Source organism: Trachemys scripta, chromosome 2, assembly GCF_013100865.1.
Source record: "Trachemys scripta elegans isolate TJP31775 chromosome 2, CAS_Tse_1.0, whole genome shotgun sequence".
NCBI classification, from domain to species: Eukaryota; Metazoa; Chordata; order Testudines; family Emydidae; genus Trachemys; species Trachemys scripta.
Window position 1 is genome coordinate 112,579,654 of NC_048299.1, and position 17,795 is coordinate 112,597,448.

General features: G+C 42.2%; 2 protein-coding genes and 1 long non-coding RNA gene across 3 annotated transcripts in view; all 3 read left to right on the plus strand.

The window, feature by feature from the left end:
- The window catches only part of RECK (reversion inducing cysteine rich protein with kazal motifs), a gene marked incomplete in the record, with an annotated part of 268,496 nt that overhangs the window by 11,423 nt on the left and 239,278 nt on the right, over positions 1 to 17,795 (plus strand).
- Positions 1 to 17,795, plus strand: part of TGFBR1 (transforming growth factor beta receptor 1) — a 63,161-nt gene that overhangs the window by 10,907 nt on the left and 34,459 nt on the right. The window contains exons 3-4 of the mRNA XM_034761432.1: positions 275 to 517; positions 14,811 to 15,041. Of these exons, the coding sequence (XP_034617323.1) occupies positions 275 to 517; positions 14,811 to 15,041 (474 nt within the window). The remainder of the gene's footprint in view (positions 1 to 274; positions 518 to 14,810; positions 15,042 to 17,795) is intronic.
- LOC117872705 lies at positions 7,195 to 11,313 on the plus strand. The gene is made up of 2 exons (XR_004644564.1): positions 7,195 to 10,443; positions 11,094 to 11,313. It is a non-coding gene; the product is annotated as an uncharacterized LOC117872705 (long non-coding RNA).

The window sequence follows — 17,795 nt, forward strand, 5'->3', positions numbered from 1 at the left end:
TTGCATCAAATGTGTGTGTAAATCTTTCTAACTGCCCTGTACTTCAATGTATGTAGCTTCAGTCTCCATAATATATACCAATGACTCTCAAAGAGCTGAGTTAAGACTCAGTGTTGTTTTACTGAAACAAAATGCATTAAAAGAATTCTTCAGACCATTATCTGATGCAATATACTGCCACAAATACTAAAAAATGAATCCTTTGTTTAAAAACATATTTGCTGTTACAAAATAGTAACATTACTTTTTTTTTTCCTTTTACCTCCATTTTTAGTCCCTACTTCCGGAGAATCCTCTTCTAATCTGGGACCTGTGGAATTGGCAGCTATCATTGCTGGACCAGTCTGTTTTGTTTGCATTTCACTAATGTTGATTCTGTATATCTGCCATAATCGTACTGTCATACATCATCGTGTACCAAGTGAAGAGGATCCCTCATTGGATCGCCCTTTTATATCAGAAGGAACTACTTTAAAAGATTTAATTTATGATATGACTACTTCTGGCTCTGGGTCAGGTAATTTATTTCAAATACTTGTAAATCTGATGAAAGTCTTGCTTCATGTGACTCAGGCTTGGTCTAAACTTAACCTAGATCTACCTAGCTATGTCTCTCCTCTGTGAAAAAATTTGCACCTTGAGCACTGTAGTTAGGTTGACCTAACTCTCAGTGCAGATGCTACTAGATGGATGGAAAAATTATTTGGTCAACCTAGCTACTGCCTCTCTGAGAGGGGAGTTAACTATATCAGTGGGGTGCGGGGGGGAGAAGGAGACCCCTTCAGTTAATATAGGAAGTGTCTATACTATGGTGTTCTAATAATGCAGCTGTAGCTATGCCGCTTAACAGCTGTAGTGTAGATATGGCCTAAATCTTTAAACTCTAGTAAAATCTGTAGTTGAAAACTTTCAAATGTAATATATGAATGTCTATATGAGAAATGAATGAGAGGTCACTTTTTTACAGGTTTGCATAGGAGTAATTTGGAATAAATCTTCCATAATTACTTTTAGTGTTTCATATGATTAAGGGTTAATATTTTTTAACTTTTTGCTAGGGGAAGGGGCTAGATGAGTTAGTGATGCTATTATGTCTGAATCTCCTGATCAGTTTTTCATTTGACTCAGCATTCAGAAACATTGCCAAATAACATCAAGGCACAGAACATCTTTATTAGAAAATAGATTGCACTTCTGAATTCTGATGGTGTAAATAGCAACACAACTAAATTTTAAAAATGATTGATCAGTTGTTGCTGTGAGAGCACATTCTCAGGAGCACTGTCTCTCCAGTACCACTTAATATATTTTAGAGAACTTACTACTTGTGAAAGGTGGTGTGTTGACAATCCTGGGAATGTCTCTTTATGTATAGAATAGATTTGGCATGGAGGGCAATAATGCAGAATTTCTACCCAAGCACTTATCAATGTCTCTGCTCTGACTTGAAGGAAGATCATTTCTAGGGGATGAGAGTAGTGGTCTATATGCTCATTTAGTCTTAGCCTCTCTAACCTCACAGGCAATCCTGTTGGGGTGATGTCTTTATGATATGGAGCACTTTTTCCATGTGTACTTCTAGAAGAATAAGGTACCTGATGATATTGGAACTCACCTGAGCCTTCTGTTGCATTAAATATTTTTAACTGTTTTGTTGGTGGGAACAACTGTACTAATCCCTTCTATAAATTGATCAGAAATACACTGAACTTTTAAAACAAACGTACCACTCTTGTGTAGAAGTGTTTCTCAAGATAACATTTCAAAATAAAAATTCTGTGCTAATCAGCTACTGAGAATTTTTTTTTTCTTAAAATCACTAGTTCAAATTTCAGCCAGGTCAGTAGGGAAAAAAATTACTCTTACCCAGAATCTGTATGAAATGAGTCTGCTCTATTTCAATATAGTTCAAATAAGCAGGTGACATCTCAGTACCTTTTTGGCAGCTCCAGCAGGGGAGGCCAGTGTTTGACTGTGAGCATGGAGACTGAATTACCCTTTAATCCTCAGAGGTGCTATGCTCATGTAAGGGTTGAGGCTTCTTATCTAGGTAAAAAGGAAGTAGGATTTGCTCTTCATGTTGAAATGACTTCGAAAACTTGAAATTCTGAAGTTATTGAAAACTGTACTGACTGTCAAGTTAAATGTTTGAAAGTTTACAGGGTGTTATGTGCTTCATGGCATATAACTGATTTCTTTTTTGTTTTCAAATGAGTCTGGGAAGAGCCACTATGTTCCTACACAAAGTCCTGTATTCCACTGTTGGTATTCCAGCAGCAGTTAATGAATGAATGCTATGTCCAAAACTGTGCTTATTCAAAAACATAGGATCACATCTTGGTCTCAATATCTATGTAAATGATACTTAAAATGTGTTGAATTCCTTTTAGAGTGTGTGTGTGTGTGTGTGTGTGTGTGTACGTGTACACGCAGGGGTGTCTCCTAAATGAAAAAGGACAGTATCAGTAAAGACTCATTTTTTATCTTTGTTAGCAGGGATAAACAGAGACTGGAAACTAATTGAAAGCTAGAACTACTACTTTAATGTAAAATTATTTTAATTGATTAGACGTTGATTTGATATATCCATGCTTTCTGAAGGTGCCATGTTTCTTAATCTATTAAGATTTGCAAGTGTGCCTGTGTATTGTTTGAGGGTGAGTTGATGAGTGGAGCAAGAATAGATGTTTCTGTAAATTTACAGATTCCTTCTATGTCCATGCCATATCTGAAGGAGCATCTTTTTGGATATGCTCACCTGTGTGACTACTGGTTGAGCTGCAGGGGAGCCCTAGTGTAGCACAGACTTTGGGAGTACTTTTTAATTGCAACATCAAAACCTAGATATTATTCTCTGATATCATAAAAAGGCTACAATTACGGCAAACAGCACATCATCTTTGGGACTATAGTGCATATCTCTATCAAATTCTGCTAGCTCATTTGGATTTTAACTTTACAAAGTTTGCTTGGACTAGGTCACTTAAATCTTTTCTTATGATTAATTCTCATAATAGTTTAAAATACAAGTCATAGTATAATTGCAAATAGACTGTGTGTGTGCGTGCATAAAATAAGATATTAAAGCACATTCATTTTGACCTTACCCATAAATGTCCAAGCTAGTTTGGTCAAGATGGCTGTCTCAAAATCCCAAACCCTACATTAGTTTGGGTATTTTTGTGTTTGTTTTTAAACTTTATTACCTTCTGGAATCTGTGGGCTGAGAAGAACAAAAACTTGTGGCGAGAACCATAAAGATTTTTTTCAGTCTCTTGGTCCGTGGTATCAATGTTCAGTATGTTGGCTTTCTATAATTCCAGTTGCTTTGACTGGGCTATCCCTCCCTCTGTTCTTCTCCTGCTTGCTACTTCCCCACAGCTCTCTCTGGATTGGCAGAGAGTCACTCCATGAAGGCCAATTTTATTTTGACTGTTAATTGGTCTTCCCATAGAGTGACTGTCTACTGATCTGGAACAGCCCTCCAATTTTTCTTCTGCCTCACTTACCTTTTTGGGTCTTTTTTCCATGTTGAAAATATTCACATGGATTTCTGGTGCCAAACTTAACCCTTGAAAGACCAGGGACTGGTGCCAGGAGAGAGACTTTAATTTGCTTTTGTGAACAAGAATATACATGAGAACTGCTCAGTGGCTCCCAGATTTGCATATAGCTCCTCTGGTTTCATCCATAGGAACACAGAATTGCCATGCTGAGTCAGACCACTAGAGCATCTAGTCTACTATCATGAATGAGCAATGGCCAATAACAGATGGGTGAGGAAGGGGCAAACAAGTCTAGTTACAATTATGGAGTAACTCTCTAACAGGGAAAGCTTCCTGGTAACCCCCAACTCTGCGTGCTTTATGCCTTAAGTATGAGACTATACCCTTGTAGAATCCCCTGATTTATGTGACTGGATGTTCTCATTGTCCATATACTTTTGTAATCCTCTCGACTTTTACTAGGCCTTTGGCATCTTGTGATAATATGTTGTGGTAATGAGTTCCATTCTTTACGTGTTTAAACTTGTGGTGTTCTTGCATTTTGAGAATGGTAACAGGCACACCCAGATTTCCTTGTTTTTACTGGTCATCCCTTTTTTTTTATGCCACTGTCCTGTCCCCTTATCCTGCCTTTTTGAGCCTGTTTAGTTTAATCTGACCAGTTGAACTGTACTTATGGCCCCCATTATCCAGTATTTGAGTGCCTCACAATCTCAAATATACAGTTATCTTGGTTTAAACCTCATTGAAGCTGGTGGGCATAATCCCCCCCCCATTCAGGATAAATGTAAGAAACAAACAAACTCCTTTATGGTAGGAGCCACGGCTCAAAACAGAGGCCATGCAGGAATGGTCAGAAGTCAAGCTATTTGGGTGGTGGGGTTTTCCTGAGGATTCATTTTTATTGCTGTGTGTGTGTGTGTCAGAGAAACATCACAAGCGCCAGGGGGGAAGCAGAGAAGCCCTGGTAGTGAGACCCTGGCAAAGTAGAGGGGTAAAGTGCTGGCAGAAAAGAGGCTTGGAACTGTGGGCAAAGAAACTGTCTCCTTCTCTTTGATTCTTGTTGTGTTTAGGGAAAAGGGATAATACAATCTTGTTTGTTTACAAAGAAATACCTGGTTCCATCAATTTCTCCTCCTAATAGAAAAAATGTACAAGATTCCAAAAATTGGCTAAGCATTCAGTTTAAAAGGGGTCACACTGATGCAGGATTGGGATCCAGTTTCCCAGGAGAGAAACTGCGAGCTGATATCCCCATTGAACCAAAATGGAACAAATAATGGCAGTGGTGGTAGAAATCAGATGGCCAAAAGGAAGTTAAACATGAACTGGAAACTTAACCCTCCTCTCTCTTCCCCTTTCCTCCTCCTCCTCCTCCCCTCCCCCGCCAAAAAAGGCTGGACACTTTGCCAAAGGAGTTAAAGTAGTATGTGGCAATTTCCCAGAAAGAGCTGAGAGAGATGCAGGTAGAGATGGAAATCTGGAGCAACAGCTACTGGGTCTGGACAGACTGGGGAAGTCCAAGCCATCTTCAGTTCTCCTAGTCTGGAATGGCAAATTGGATTGAGATTACCAAAAGGTTTTCCATGAAATGCAGGAGGCCAGGAAAGCTTTGGCCAACTTGGAACTTACTACCGCATGAGCTGCAGCCAGGACTTAAGGAGCTATGAAATAAGTGTCACAGATCACAGTGGAAGGCAGCTACCTAGATGTGGAATTGGGCCAGCCAGAAGACTTTGGTAAAATAAGGCTGGATATCTTCATACATTTTCTACCTTGTTTGTAAGCCATAGATGCTGGTGGGCTCAGGAGAGGAGAAGATGATGTAAAATAGTGTAAAATGGGCAAAATCCCCATTATTTGAATTGAAACGATCTTTGATGTAAAAACTCCCTGGGAGGCTTTTTGCCTCAGTTCAACATCATAGCTCAAACAAGTGGCTGGGATCTTCTTTAGTTCTAGGCAGTTTAACAACAACAATAATGGGAGTTTGGCTATCAGTATGTAATAGAATCAGTGAAATGCACTGGGATAGTGATCTAGTCTAACAAGTTTAGACCATACTCACTAAAAAGCCTAGGAAATGGATCAAAACCACCACCAAATTGGTCTCTGCCAAAGGCAGTTGACTGGGGAATGTGCAGAGGGCCAAAGATGGGAGGGGGAAGGGCAGGGAGCGGGATTGGGTTTAAAAATTTGAAGCTTCTGTAGTTAAGATAATGGATGAGCTAATAATCTGTGTGCATTTCAATGACTAGTAGCTGCCAGGAAAAGTCTTGAAAATTTCATCTATGGAAATTCCCTTTACGGATGCGATCCAAGTGAAGCAAATAATTTGTAGCCAATTGGCTTGCAGTGAACAAATTGTCCTGCTTCCAGGGTCAGAAACCATGACCAACTACCTGATGTGGTAGCTTTGTTTTTGAGACCCAGATTTTCAGGGAAATCTAAGCAGCTGAAGTACTTGTGGGTGTAAAGTATGGATCCTCTACTACTTGGTGAATGGCTTCTGACAAGCTGCAAATAGTGAAAAAGGAGCTATGGTTACAAAACATGAACCAGTGGCTGTAGTAACTGCTGGCATGGAAGAAAACTATACAGGTCTGTCGCATCTTGAGTGCATTTAACATGTGCGATTTCAGCTTTACGCGGTTGGCAAAAACAAACAAAAAAAAAACCCAGAAAGAGAAAAATAACAATTTAAATACTGTTTCTGTAGTGCAGGTGATTCCGCCCGCCATTACACTCAATGTAATTTTGACTATAAGCGATTTGCGCTTTAGGCGCTGACTGCAGAACATAACCCCAGTGTAAAATGAGACAGACCTGTAAAATGGAAAGGAATAAAATTGAGCTCTCGGAATTATTTTTGGATTAGTTATTGCACAGTGCTGCACATTTAAATGAGGAGCAACAGAACAGTCTTAAGATTTTCTCTTTAGGAATCAGGACTTGTTCTCCCAATCCAACAATGAGACTATAATGCACTGGTCCAGCACCAGATTGATACTGGATGAAACCACATAATTTTATCAATGGCAAAGGGGGAAGAGGCATTACAGGTCACTTAAGAAATATATCAGGAAGGCATAATTGAGCCTTCACCCAGGCCTTGGGCCTCACTCATAGTTCTAGTTAAGGAAAAAAAGCACCAGATTAACTAGGCAATAGAAAACTAAATGAAGTCACTTTAAAGGATTCTTATCCATCCACTCATGAACAGATGATACCCTGATGCTGTAGCATGTTCAATTGGTTTTTCCACACTGGATCTTAAAAGTATGTATTGGCAAGTGCAAATGGATCCAAAAGTCAGAGGAGAAAACTGCTTTCACAGCAGGACAAGGCCTGTGGCAATATAAAGTTGTGGGTTTCACCTTCAGTAATACTCCTGCCACATTTGAGAGTGTATTGGATGGCATTCCTCTCTCATCCTGTTCTGTTATATTTAGGTGATATGCTGGTATAGGCTAAAACCTTTGAACAAAAACTGATAAGTTTACAAAGGGCCTGTGATTAGCCTACAGCTTTGTATCTAAAACTGAATCCAAAGATATGTAAATTGTTTCAAAAAGTTTAGGTTGGGCACACAATCAGTAAAGTGGGGGCATTTCCACCAGGGTGACCAGACAGCAAGTGTGAAAAATCGGGACGGAGGTGGGGGGTAATAGGCTCCTATGTTTAAAAAAAAAAAAAAAAAGACCCAAAAATCGGGACTGTCCCTATAAAATCGGGACATCTGGTCACCCTAATTTCCACTGATGAAGAAAATTGAGGCTATGCAGAACAGGCCAACTCTCCAGACAATCACAGATGTACAGACAGACCAGGCATCCCTGCAATGGCTTTTCAGATTCAGGAATCATGAAGGGGCTCTTTGGCAAAACTGTAGTGCTATGATTTCAGTGACACACAGGTCTGGGCTCTAGCATGGTAATGCTGATGTCTTGTTTGGTTGATTACAGATGCTGCCCCAAGCATTATAGCAAGGAATTGGCTTTTCAAAGGAATGTGTATGCTAAGGAGGAAATGAATTCAAGGCTTCCCCAAGAGAGAATTCCAATATTGGAATAGTATGTGATTGGAAAATCATTTGGCACATGCAGCCACTGTGGCGTATAGTATCCCCCTCAAAATGCCACAGTGGAAGTTTTTCAGGTCCAGTGAGAAATCTTTGAGTTTAAAGATGAGATGGGGTTGTGGGGAGGGAGAAGCCCAGGCGTGATGGATACAGGTATCAGCTAGTTGTACCAGATACATTGAAGGAGGTTCTGAGGTTGTAATGACTCTAAAACTGCTGAAGAAGAACTCTGGGTAAACTTGAAATATTGTCTTTCAGTAACAGTATCTTTTATTGAACCAACTTCTTACTCGCTCACCTTTCGTCTCTTCTATCCTGGGACCAAAATACCAGCACTGCCAACATCTAAAACTGCTGGACCTTTTGGGATTGCAAAGACCATAGCCAAGCTAAGAGAATGCTTTTATTCAGTAAAATGCAGGCAGGATGTAGAAAATTGTGTGGGGAAATTTGATTCATGCATTGTAAAGAAGGATCCCCGTAAGACCAGGAGAGCCTCTCTGCACCGGTGGAATGCACTGCTGTTGATAGACTGGTAGAGGCCCAACTATGTCTCAGGCAATCAGTGTTTGTTGGTAGCCATAGACTACTTCACAAAATAAAGCTTACCCAATAAAGAGCCAAGAGACTGTGAAAGAAGCAGAAGTTCTAGTGAATGGATTCAAAGTTTCTCTTTTGGTCTGTGAACAACTCACCTGAGAACCCAAATATAGTGAAGAATTTAAAGAGCTTCTCAAATCTCCTGTAACACTCTTTAGGGATCCACAGTATCTGCACCACTCCGGCACACCCACAATCTGCTGGAATGTTGGAAAGGTTCAGTTGAACTTTGGGAGTTCAGCTGGCTAACTTTTTTTTTTTTTGTAGAACATTATCAAATGGATTTGGGCCAACATATCTCATTTCTTGTGATGGCTTATAGAACACCAGTCAATGACTACAAAGTGGACCCCAGCACTCCTCATGTTTTGGTATGAGCCAGGGGTCTCCACAAACCTCTTGTATGGAATTACTGAAGAGGAACAAAGGAATTTGGACTACGCAGAAACCTTACAATCCAAAATTGAAAAAGCTCACACCTCTGCTAGGAAAAATGGGACGATAGCCACTGATGCAATGAAAAGATTCTATGAATAAGGTCCTATGGAGAAACTTTTAAGAGGGGTTCATTCCATGATCCTAGAAGAAAGGATAGGAGACCAAAGTTGAATAAATCTTGGAGGAACCTTATTACAGTACTGACTCTCTCAAACAAAGTGGTGAGTAGGATAGAGTCAGGTCCCAGGATTTAATCAATGTTATTCATAAGGACTATCTGAGAGGGTATCAAGATTAGGGATTTCTGTGTAGATGTCCCCTGAGACTGTAGCTGTAGAAACTGAAGTTTTAAAAGCAGTGACAGTAATGGATTCCTCATTTGGATGGCGACTGGCCATTCCATTCCAGTTAGCAGATTTCTCCAAAACAACACATTTGTCAGATAGGGCAGGGAGAGAAACTCGATCTGAGAATAAAACCAATTTGGGGCCAGTGATATGAAAAGTCTCGACAAACGCTATGTATATAATCTTGTATCAGTTATAAATTTGTAAACATTTTTCTGTTTCTGAAATGGGTCATTCAGGATGCTGGATAGAATTCACAGGTTGGTGTGATGCAGGGATGGGGTGGGGAGAATTAACTCTCATTGATGCTTTTGGGCATAATAGCTATCAGTCAGGAGACAGGTAAAAAGACCATCAAGCTCCTTTTGTGGAATAGATTGCTGAAACAATAGAAGCCACTATTCAAAACACAAGCCATGCAAGACCAATCAGAAACTGAGTTATGGGGGCAGAGGAGTTTTTTACTGAGGGTTGATTTGATTGCAGCTGCATGTGAAAAGCCACAAGAAACACACAAAAGAAACAGAGGCCCTGTATACACTGGCAAGTTTCTGCGCAGTAAAGCAGCTTTCTGCGCTGTAACTCCCAAGGTGTGTACACTGACAAGCCACTTAGTGCGCAGTTGTAGCGCTCTGTGTGTGGTGTGTTGTGGTTTGTGGGGTGTTTTTTTTAAACCAAACAAACCCCACCCCAATGAGAGGCATACAACTTTCGGTGCCAGTGTAGATGTGGTCAATTACAGAGCTGCAACTGGCCTCTGGGAGGTATCCCACAATGCCTGTTCTTGCCTCTCTGGTCATCGGTTTAAACTCCACTGCCCTGCCCTCAGGTGACCAACCATCATCCCCACCCCATAAATTCCTTTGGAATTTTGAAAGCCCCCTTCCTGTTTGCTCAATGACGTGTGCAGTGGTCTCAGCACATCTTTCCAGGTGGCCATGCTTGCTCCATGCATCAGGCGATTCCCTCCTTCGAGCTTTTGAGCTGCTGGACCTTATCAGCATTTGGGGAGAGGAAGCTGTGTCCAGTCCTAGCTGTGCTTCAGCCATAGGAATTATACCACCTATGGGCAGATTTCATGATGCATGACAGAAAGGGGCCATGACTGAGACACATTGCAGTGCAGGGTCAAAGTGAAGGAGCTGTGGAACAAGGTGTGGGAAGCAAACCATTGTTCCAGTGTTGCACCCACGAGCTGCCGGTTCTACAAAGAGCTGGATGCCATACTCGGCAGTGACCCCACTTCCACTGCGAGAGCCACTGGATACTTCGGAGGCTCGTGTGCCAGTCTAAAGTGGACCAAGCCAGGAGGAAGAAATCTTGCACGAGGAGAGGAAGGGGGACCCAGAGGCAGAGGATGACTCAGAGGTCCGAGTTGCATGCAGCCAGGAGCTCTTTCCTACTCCAGAGGAAGCTAGCCTGTAACAGCTATCGGATGCTGGCGAAGTGCAAACAGGAGAGGAGGCCCCTGGTAAGTGGATTTGAGTTTGGGAATTGCTGAAGCGAGTTGGGGGGGGGGGGGGGGGGGGGGTTGCAGAAAGCAGGCTTGTCTCCCACCACCTGCCTAGTCTGAGCAGTGGAACGGGTTGTTGATTGACTCCCTCACTTCATGGGAATCTGCCTCAGATCTCCGGGAAACTCTCATGGAGATACTGGGCAATCTGCTGCCGCAGGTCCTTCGGCAGAGCTGCTCTGTTTCTTGCCCCATTAATGGTAACTTTCCCGTGCCACTGTGCCGTCACAAGGGAGAGTGGGATCATTGCTGCACACAGGCAAGCCGCATAGGGACCAGAGCAGAAGCTGTAGTCTTGGAGAAGACCCTCCCTTGATTTCCCTGCTCACCCTCAGCAGCAAGATATCTTCCCTAATGATCACATCCTGTAGAAAGTGTGGGGACAGGAATGATTATCAGCCCCCACCTACCCCCTAGTGCTGGCTCTCCCCAAGAGCCATGTGCCCTGTGTACAGCAGGGTCTGGGAAGAGTGATTTATCCTGGGGCTACTCACCATTTTGGGGGACTTGTGGTTCATGTGTGCTTGCCTGGGGTCAGCCAGTTAGTGACAGGTGTGTGAATACTGGCTGTGTTTTAAATCACTGAATCAGTGTTCTCTGTGTTGCAGACAATACTGCTTCTGTAAAATGTTGCGTTTAAACTTCAGAGATGACCTTGGGAGCCCAGCCTCCCTCTCTGTTATCGGCAGCTGAACGGCTGCACAGCATTAGAAAGCGACGAAGAAGATCTCGGGAGGAATTTCTGCGTGATGTTATGATACACTCCGCCACTGAGAAACAGGAATTGAAGGAGTGGTGGGACAGCGAGAAGAGAGACCAGAAGGAGAACATGACATGCCACAAAGCGGCTCTAAATGGAGTGCCAAGCAGACTCGCTCCAGGCAATACTAGCTCTTCAAACCGAGCAGCTCTGCACCCACCCTCCCCTGCAGCCACTGTTGCAAAACTCTTTCCCTTGCACCCCACACACACCGCCAAAACACTCTTATCAACCTCCTGGCTCCAGTCTATACCCGTGGCTTTCCATTCCTCTCCCCTCACAGTCCAGCACTGCAGACTCACACTACCCACTACACTCAACACCCATCCCTCTGCAGTTTGGCCCTGCTGAAGTACAGTACCTGCTGCATTGTACTCCAAAGGAGAAGGTTGGATATGATACTTAGACATACACAAATCTTTAGCTGTCCTGTGACCCCTCCTCCTGGGACCTTCCCTTTCCTCGTCCCCCTCAGTGCTGATTTTTGTTGTTGTTGTTTCTCTCTCTCTCTCTCTCTCTCTCTCTCCCTCTCCTCCTGGTTGTTGTCTTTTAATAAAATAATTGTTGGTTTGAAAGCAATCTTTGTTCTATTAATTGAAAGCAAAATGAACCCTGCAAAGCAACATACAACTATGTTAAACCCACATCTTGTGCACCAATCACCACCTAGCATTATAAGCAGTACACTCCGGAGCATAGCAATAAATATTAGTGGCTTTCAGCTTCAAATTGCTGCCTCAAGGCATCCCTCATCCTTATGGCCCTGCGCTGTACCCCTGTAATAGCCCTGGTCTCTGGCTGTTCAAACCTCTGCCTTCCAGGCTCTGAGCCTCTGCAGTCCAGCCCTGAGTGAAGCTTTCACCCTTCCCTTCATAAATATTATGGAGCATACAGTGCCAGTGGGCTTTTTAAAGGGCCGAAAGCAGACTCCACAGTCATTCTGCACTTGCTCAGCCTGTTGAACTGCTCCTTGCTGCTGTCAAGGTGCCCTGTGTATGGCTTCATAAGCCACGGCATTAAGGGGTAGCCAGGGTCTTCCAGGATCACCATGGGCATTTGGACTTCCTCTATGGTGATCTTCTGGTCGGGGAAGAAATTCCCTGCTTGCAGCTTCTTGAACAGGCCAGTGTGCTGAAAGATGTGTGTGTCATGCACCTTTCCAAACCACAAATGCCTGGAGAACCATTAAGAAATACCCCGTGCAATTAATGTGCTAGGTGGTCTGGTGTCATAATTGGAATATGCATGCCATCTGTGGCCCCTCCACAGTTAGGGAAGCCCATTTGTGCAAAGCCATCCACAATGTCACGTACGTTGCCAAGAGTCACGGTCTTTTGGCGCAGGATGCGATTAATGGCCCTGCACACTTCCGTGAACGCAAGTCCAACATCAACTTTCCCACTCCGAACTTGTTAGCTACCAATCAGTAGAAGTCTGGAGTAGCCAGCCTCCACAGTGCAGTCGCCACACGCTTCTCCAGCAGTAGGGCATCTCTCATTCTCATGTCCGTGCACCACAGGGCTGGGGTGAGCTCATCACACAGTCCCATGACTTTCCCATGTGGCTTTCCTCTGCAATTCTCCAGCCAGTGATCATCATCACAGACGTGCATGATGATGTGATCCCACCATTCAGTGTTTGTTTCCTGAGCCCAAAAGCGGCGTTCCACTGTGGTTAGTACCTCCATGAATGCCACAAGCAATCTCGTGTCATAGCTACTACACATGGCGAGATCAATGTCGCACTCCTCTTGCCTTTGTAGTTTAAGGAATAACTCCACTGCCATTTGTGACAGGTTGGTCATAGTGAGCAGCATACTGGTCAACAGTTCGGGATCCATTCTTGCAGCCTGAAGAGGCAGGGCATGCAATATAGAAACCATTGAAAGATGGCACCAAATGTGGATGAAAGCACAGGGATTGCTGGGATGCGAAGCAATGCATCACGAGGCATTGGGACATGGCCCAGGATGCCCCGTGACCCCCTCCGCCTTCCCACAACTCTTAGCAGCAGAAGAGGAAGAGGTGCTCTGGGGGATAGCTGCCCAGAGTGCACCACTCTGAATACCACTGCAAGTGCCAGAAGTGTGAACATGCTATTGTGCAGGCAGTTGACAGTGTGAACACACAAGAGCGGTTTCTCTTCAGTGCGCTCTGAACGGTGCTGTAACTCTGCCAGTATAGACGTGCCCAAGGAAGCCTTAGCCATGTCTACGCTACCACCGATATAAATGTTATCAGCATAAGTGGTAGTGTGCACGGCACTACATTGACTGGAGAGCTGCTCCTGCTGACATAGCTACCGCTGCTCATTGAGGTGGTTTTATTTCAACAGGAGAGCTTTCTCCTGTTGGCATAGAGCGGCTACACAAGCAATCTTACAGCAGCACAGCATCAGTAGTACAGCTGTGCCACTCTGAATTCACTTGTGTGGATGTGGCCTTGCAGCTGGAGAAACTCTGGTAGCATGATCCTGACACACACAAAAATAAAATGCAGAGAGCTTTTGGGTGAAGTGCTGGTTGGAAATAGACTTGGATCTGTGAGCAAAGCAACTGTCTCCTGCTGTTTGATTATTCCTGTTGTATTCAGGGATATAAGACTTCCTGCATTCTTTGTAAATAACAAGGTTGTGTGTTTTTATTAAAAATAATATAAAAAAAACCCCTGACCAATCATTAATTTCTCCTGCTAACCAAAATAACCCAGTAGGCTTTGAAAATGGGCTAACCAGTGAAGTTGGCAAGGGATACCAGTAATTACTTCCTTGTCTCGGAGGTGTCCAACTATTATCCCCATTTTGCATATAGTGAAACCTAAGATTAAGTGACTCGTCCAAGGGCACATAGGAAGGCTGTGCTGGAGTGGGCTAGCACTCTAACCACTGTATCATCTTCGCTCATAAATGAGTTTCTTAATGTGTCTAACTTCTTTTCCTTCTCAGGACTTTTTTTTTTTCTACAGTTTTTGTGGTAGAGTGACTAGAAATGGAGCTTGATAAATGAGGGTGTGGGGTTTTTTTTTGTTTGTGTTTTGTTTTTAATAAAATCACTTTTTAAAATGCAATGGTGTGTTTTTGATTTTTTTCTTCATACGTTGCTGCATTTTATTTTATTTTATTTTTATATAATAATTTTAAACCACTTTTCGGAATGATGCCCAAATGTCTTCCCGGGTGGCTACATTTAATGTAGAATGCAATAACGCATGAGTAGTTTAAAACTTTAAACTCAAAGAAAACTAATTTCACATTTACTGTATTTGTTACAAATCCATCTTTAGAATTTGATTTAATCATTTGGTACTTGTGATTGCTCGTATTTTCAAGGTTGCCAAACAAATAAATGTTTAGGAAGACTTATCTTAAAAGGACCGATCTTCCCAAAGAATTGAACTCCTAATTTAGATTATGTATGAAGTAAGGTGAGGAGGACTGTTGTTTATCCCTAGCTCTTAACTAATCAAGGCAAGCACTATATATCTGTTGCTTTATAAGCAACAGATCTTTTCAATTAACAGTTGAGTGAGCTTAAGCTCAATTTTTTTTTTTTTTTTTTTTTTTTAAGGTCTACCTTTACTTGTTCAAAGAACAATTGCAAGGACCATCATACTTCAAGAAAGCATTGGGAAAGGTCGCTTTGGAGAAGTCTGGCGAGGGAAATGGAGAGGAGAAGAAGTTGCAGTGAAGATATTCTCTTCAAGAGAAGAACGCTCATGGTTTCGTGAGGCAGAAATTTATCAAACTGTTATGCTACGTCATGAAAATATCCTTGGATTTATAGCGGCAGACAATAAAGGTAAGCTTTTGATAACTTTTCACTTTTTATTGATTATATATGTACTCCTATTTCAAACGCTTCATGAGAATTGAAAATACAAATGCCACTTTCTGGACATTTCATGTTCTTTGATGCTTGTGGAAAGGTTGCTGCAGTGTAATTGAGGATTACATGTGAGGGGTTTTTTTATGAAATTTGTTTTATTTAACTTTTTAATGACTGGTCATACAATTTACCTCAAAAAAACAAACAATTGACTGAGATCTCAAAACTAGGCAGCACACTATGTATAACCTGAACACAGACATACTAAGCCTCATTTAAATGGAATTGTCTTGTCTAGTCAACTCAGTTTTATATAGTTACTGAACCATTTCTGTAAATCTGCTTGTCATATGGTCAATATGCATATTTTTGTGCTCTAACTTTCTGCTACATTCAAAACTCATCTGGGCAACAGCCATGATTGCATCAACAATTCACTGCACTCCCAGCAAGCTGTTTAGCCTCCACTCCTTCTTATTTTGTGACAAGTTAAGCAATTACTCCCCCGAATAAGATTTACTCCTTTTTAATTCAGTTTTACTACCACAGTTACATATGGAGTAGTATACTAGTCCCAGTTGAGCTCTGCTGTCCCTTTCCTTTATATAGTATAATATGACTGTATGTAATTAAACAGTCAGCTCCTGTAACTTAAGTAAAAGTCACACCCTAAAAATTGACAAGGAAGTTTTGGCTTTCAAGGGATGGGCAGCCTTCTATTTTGGGAAGGTGTGTAGACCTAATCGAGCTATGACTTAGATTTTATTAAAGCATTACTAGAAGATTTTAACATTTAACTTCTCAGACTGGCAAAAACACCCAAATCAAACAGTTCCTATCTTTTTCTTGGGAATAGATTTTTTTTTTTTCTTTTTTCCCCCTGTTGATGGGCAATATCAACATAGCATTTTCCATAGTTGTCCTAGAACTAGTCAAAGCCCGATGCTAAATGTACCAAATACTAAAATGTCCCTAACATATCCTATCAAATTAGTTTCCCTAAGGAAAACTGAAGTGTACAAAGTTTGCTTAGAGTTCAGTTTGTCAAACGTATGTGAAAGTCATTCACTTAAAATTTGGAAGGGTGAAGAGACCATTGCAAGTGAGGGACCTCTCATAATAAGAGTACAGACCATTCAGAAGTATTTAGAAAAAGAAATGGAGAATTAAAACTATATTTTAAACTACAAGAACACATGCAAGCCCTTTGGGTGGGTGGGTGTGTGTGAAGAATATTAGTGTGCTTCAGACCAAGTTGGTCTGAACCTCTACATGACTAATTACATAGATTAACCTTCTCATCATTCTACCTTCTTCTGATGTACTGCTAATGATGAAATATATCTATATTTCATCATTAGCAGTACATCAGAAGAAGGTAGAATGATAAGGATGGAGAGAGAAATAGAGAGAGAGGGGTGTGTGTGTGTAAAATATATAGATTAAAAAGCTTGCAAATATTTTCTGTTGTGAAAAATAGGTCCAAGGTCAATAAATCTAACCATTAACCACCCCCCACCCTGAAAGAAGCTTGCGCCTCTGAGCGGAGATTTCATGTAGCAGTGTTACTCATGCTCAGCACTTTTGTATAATGCTGTGCTGGCTAACTGCCTTCAGTTCCTTCTAAATTGCCTCCACTTGAGACCGAGTCTTAGCAGTTGTCCATGTTGAGTTTACCTCAGCTATGCCCCCATAGCTCTTATAGTAGTTTATTTTAGTAGTAGTACTAGCTGTAGTTGTTTAAAACTATCAGTTAAAAAAATAAGCTTTAAGGATTGTTACCCCCTGGATAGTTTCTCCCCTCCTCAAGCTTTGTTACTGGAAGGGCATGCATGCCCAGTTCTGCCTATCGTCTCGGGAGGCAATCCTGGTATGTGATGAACACTCCTGGTGCATCTTTTGCTTCAGGGAACTTAATGTTTCCAAAAAGTGCCTTTGGTCTAGCATGAAAATCTAGAGCCAGAAAAAACAGGGAGATCAAATTTTGGTTCCTCATGATGAAGAGCTTGCTGCACCAAGTCTCTGACCCCGGCCAGGGTACCCCCTTATATGCTGGTCTTCAAATAAGTCTGCTACCTCTACTGTCTCCGAGCCGCACTCCTAGAGGACATTTATGAGAGGAGTCTTGGGTTTTCCTCTTTGGACTTCCATAGGCCATGCCCAAAGTTCTCCAGGTAGGAATCTGCCTCAGAGAAGTCAGTTGCTGATAAGTCCAGCCACTTCGGCACCCATCAGACTCTGACCTGGTACCCACGAGGCTGATGGTTCCTCAGGTACCCAGGGTACTGTTAAGCCTAAAGATTTCAAAATGTCAGTCTCTGATAGGCCACCAGTACCATCAGGGGAACGGGGCATCACAAAGAGCTCTACTGCTACTCACTGAGTACTGAAGAAAATCGCATGGGCTCCATCTGTACTCCACTCAGAGCATTAGAGATTCACGGTACCATCAGCTCCCTCAGCTACCATTACTTCGGCTCACGCCATGAACATGATACTAACCACACTCCAGTACCACAGGAGTTTCATTTTTTTTTTCCAAAGACCTAGCCATGTCCAAGATGCCCGAATCACCACTGCTCAGCTTCAGTCTTTTGGCACCAATGTCCTCCAGATCCCTGGACACCTGTCCAGTACTGACAGTTTTAGCTCAAGTTTCTTCTGGTGCTCCACCACTTCATCAGAATCGTCCTCTTCTAAATAACTCTGAAGATCTTGACTTGGTCT